General features: G+C 29.5%; 1 protein-coding gene across 1 annotated transcript; it reads left to right on the top strand.

Annotated features, from left to right (window-relative positions):
• The first annotated feature begins 1,378 nt into the window (after nucleotides 1–1,378).
• Nucleotides 1,379–2,015, top strand: LOC18031479 (agamous-like MADS-box protein AGL61). The gene is made up of 2 exons (XM_006421281.2): nucleotides 1,379–1,923; nucleotides 1,982–2,015. Exons 1-2 carry the CDS (start codon nucleotides 1,379–1,381, stop codon nucleotides 2,013–2,015), a joined length of 579 nt encoding a protein of 192 aa, XP_006421344.2.
• Nucleotides 2,016–4,159: the final 2,144 nt, after the last annotated feature.

Below are 4,159 nucleotides of genomic sequence, written 5' to 3'. Positions count from 1 at the left end.
AGAGAGCTCTTGATTTGGGGTTGTGCATCAAATCTTAAGAAAGGCCTCGAATTATTGACTTGAAACTTGATGTAACATTTGATTTTATGTCGGAAATGAAGAGCTCTCAATCTGATCGAAGAACAAATACGTGAAAATGCATAAATTTGAATGATACATTTATTTTCCATTTCTTAGTATTGATTATAAACGTTACTTTGTTTTTTTTTTCACATATATATAATATATCCTTTAAACCGTTAAATACTTGTTTATTTATTTATTTTTTAGAAGCATCAACTATTAATTTGTCGAGGTTAAATACTTATTTATTTATTTATTGATTTAGCTTTTAAAAAACATCAACTATTAATTAATAAATTTTTTATAGTCCCAATACAAGTAATTTATCAAGGTTTTATTGTACGTAATAATTTTTGCGGTTCTGACTTGGGATAAAGGGCGAAATTTATAATTTTGATAAATTAAGAAGATAATAATTTCTTTTTTGAAAACACTTATACAAACCTAGGTTGTTACCTCCAGAGGCGGATGCAACACATGACTAGTGGGGGCTCAAGCCCCCACTGGTAAAAAAAAAATTTTAAAATAAAAGAAAAAAATATTTTAATTTTCTAATTAGCCCCATTAAATTTATTAAAATAGTTATTATAAAATATAAACCCCATAAAATTTAAACTTTGACTTTTAAGAAATATAAAAATATATATTTTAATTAAAAATAATGATAGCCTACTACTCAAAATATTTTCTATTCTAAGAAATATGATTAATTTTTCCGATTTATATAATAATAGTAGAGCAAACATTTTCAGTAATAAAACTCATAAAAAATTATCTTTAGAATCGGATGGGATAAGTGATAGTTTGGTTGTTTATATAAGAAACAATAAATTTATTAATATTAATAATGAGTCTATTGCATAATATTTTTAAAATATAAAAATACGTAGAGATTAATTATAAATATTTTACATATTCAAAATTTTAATTTTTTATATTTTATTATTATCTAATTTAGCCCCCGATAAATTATTTTTCTAGATCCGCCATTGGTTACCTCATCATATTTTCTTTATAATTAGGGAGGTGAAGGATTTATGTATTTACTCTAAGTTGTTACCATTCCATATTTTTTTTATAAAATTGTTAATGAATTAAATTCTTCAAGAGTTTATGGTAAGTCATTCAGTAGCTTTATACACCTGTATTAAATATGGTAAGACCTAGTTACTTAAAACAAATAAATTCTTTACCTTAAACTAATTAATTTTACGCGTCTTTCCTCTTATAAATTCATCATAAAACGATCATATCAAAGCCCAAAAAAATCATTGTTCATAGAAAAAGAAATAAGCCCATCACATTGATTTTCCAAATGGCAGCCAAGAAAACCAGAGGGAGACAAAAGATTGAAATGAAAAAGATAGAGAATGAGAACGATAGAATGATAGCATTCTCAAAACGTAGATCAGGTATCTACAAGAAGGCCAGTGAGCTTGTCACTCTCACTGGAGCTGAGGTTGGAATTGTGGTGTTCTCACCATCTGCGAAGCCTTTCTCATTCGGGCATCCCTCCCTAGAAGCCGTTGCGAACCGCTTCCTGGGGTTGAACCAGGAGCATCCGAATGACAACACTCATTTGCTGGTTGAGGCTCACCGCCGGGTGAGAATTAGTGAGCTGAATCAGCAGCATAATGAGCTGCTGCGCCAGCTGGATGAGGAAAATGCACGGGAGAAGATCTTGAAGCAGAATAGGAAGGGGAAAGAGACTCAACCACATTGGTGGGAAACCCCAGTTAATGAGATCAATCATCAGGAGCTTCTTCAAATGGATGCAGCAGTTGATGATCTGCACAAGACTTTTCTTGCCAAACTAAATGAAAAGACTGCTGCCGCCTCTTCCTCCATGGCACCTCCTATGTATTTTCATCATAAATAATATATCTGACTATCCTTTACATTTGGCATTTGTCTACAGAAAATCCGATGAAGCTACGCCTCCAAATGATTAACTTGAAAATGCTAAAAAGCTACCGACCGTAAATGCCTAGGATACAATTTCAGAATGCAACTTATTTTATTCCCAAAACTTGTAATTTGGTGAGCATCTTTAGCAGCAATACTCAAACTAATCTGTTAATACATTCAAGTAATGAACAGCTTTACTGTTGATGAACCAGATTTAAGTCATATATAAACCCCGCTATGCAATTACATCTTCAAACTTGCTATTGAAACCATGATCATGATAACAAGTGGATAAATATACTCCCGAAAACAAGTGAATCGTTCTAAATATATTTCAAATTCCTCCTTTTGCAATTTGATGGAGAACGAAGGTCAGGGATTTAGTGGGCAATCAAAAAGATACTTACATGTATAAGGTTTGGATGGAAATGAAAATCATTACCCAGAAAATATTAACATCTGCCCCAAAGAATTTTTACTCAAACTCGGGTAATCGGGTATAAAGTGAATTCATGGCCAACTGATACAAAGGAAATAATAAATCTTTTCAGCTTAAAATCTTAACACAAAATTCACAACCATTCATGTAAGTTAGAACTACATATTAATAATTTAATCTAGTAATAGTTAAAATGGAGATTATCTGAAGTAGTTATTCATCTACTGATACACAGAGACAATTGATGTCAAGCATTGAAAATACATAATTTTGGAGTGATGCATTTTTCCGAGTTGTTTAGCCGTTAACAATTGTCGATCTATCATCTGCAGTGGTATTATCAACTAAACAGTCAAGCACAACATGGAAATAATTTTTTTGAAACAAATTTAAGAAGATTGATTGATGACAACAAAAAACCTTGAAGTTAGTGCAGGAGTAGGTGTGAGACTAATTAGGTAACAAATTTAAAAAATTCTAATATTGGTAATATTATAATCCATATATATATATATATATATATAGAAATAATGAAGAAGCAAATCCATTGTTCAAGCATTTTAATGTTTACACTTGTCATTGGGTGTTTAAAATTAAAATCCGAGAATTTTTAGTAGGGTGCTTTTTTTTTGGGGGGGGGGGGAGGGGAAGAACTTGAAATCGATAAAAATATAAAAAATGTGACATTTATGTAATGCCCAAAAAACAATTGAGTTATTATCAGTACTATTTTAATTATATTGCTGCCATTATTGATTTATTCTCTTATTTTATTGTTATTTTTTAATTACATCATTATTATTGTTATTTGTTACTACTATTAATGTTGGTATCAGTATTAATAATGTATTAATGCTTGGACTTTTTGGTTTGGGCCTAGGATTGTGTTGGGCCACATATTATTTGTCTTATATGCAGTTTGCCCAAGCCCGCTAGCAAAATAGCCAATTATATATAGTGAAATAAAATGAAAGCTAGCTCCTCCTCCGCTCATATGGGTCGGCCACTTGAGATTGAAGAGATAAAGATTTTTCTTAGCTTTTATCACTGAAGCGCAAAAATTATTGGGCAATTATGCAGGCGCTTAAGGTGACTTAGGGGTGGGCATAAACCCACAACTCATGGGTTTATCCAAATTCAAACCAAATTAAATGGTTTGGGTTGGATAAATCATGAAAATGGTTAGATATTATTTTTATATAGAAAACTATTTTATTATGGGTTGGGTATGGTTTACCCATAGGTCATGAACAAAACCCCAACACTCAAATTTTTCAAATGAAAACAAAATAAATGAACACAAATAGGTAAAATATTTTATTATTTATCTTATAATAAATTTTTATTTGTCATTCAAGTTTTCTTATAATAATTTTTTTTATATATTTATTATAAGAAAATTTTCACAAAATAAATAAGTATAAAAAATTTTTATTATTAATTTTTTTGTTCATATCAAAACATATATTTCTTATTTTTAATGCTTTATTTTTTATTTAGTTTCTATTCATATGATTTATTTAATTTATAATAAATATAAATAAAAGAGTAGTTGAAAATAAGGGTAATATTGTAAACTTATACTATTAGGGGAGTTTTTGGCCATTATAAAAACAGAAGGGGGAAAAATGATATATGTTGATTACTGTAGGGAGGAAAGTGACAATCTTCCTAAAATTAAGCATATAAGTAGACAACATAAAACAAAACTACCAAAACGATAAATAAAATCAAATATTGCATAATTAA

The sequence above is a fragment of the Citrus clementina genome, unplaced genomic scaffold, assembly GCF_000493195.1.
Source record: "Citrus clementina cultivar Clemenules unplaced genomic scaffold, Citrus_clementina_v1.0 scaffold_9, whole genome shotgun sequence".
Classification (NCBI taxonomy): Eukaryota; Viridiplantae; Streptophyta; class Magnoliopsida; order Sapindales; family Rutaceae; genus Citrus; species Citrus x clementina.
Note: the sequence above shows the minus strand (reverse complement) of the source record. Positions and strands in the feature narration are given on the sequence as shown.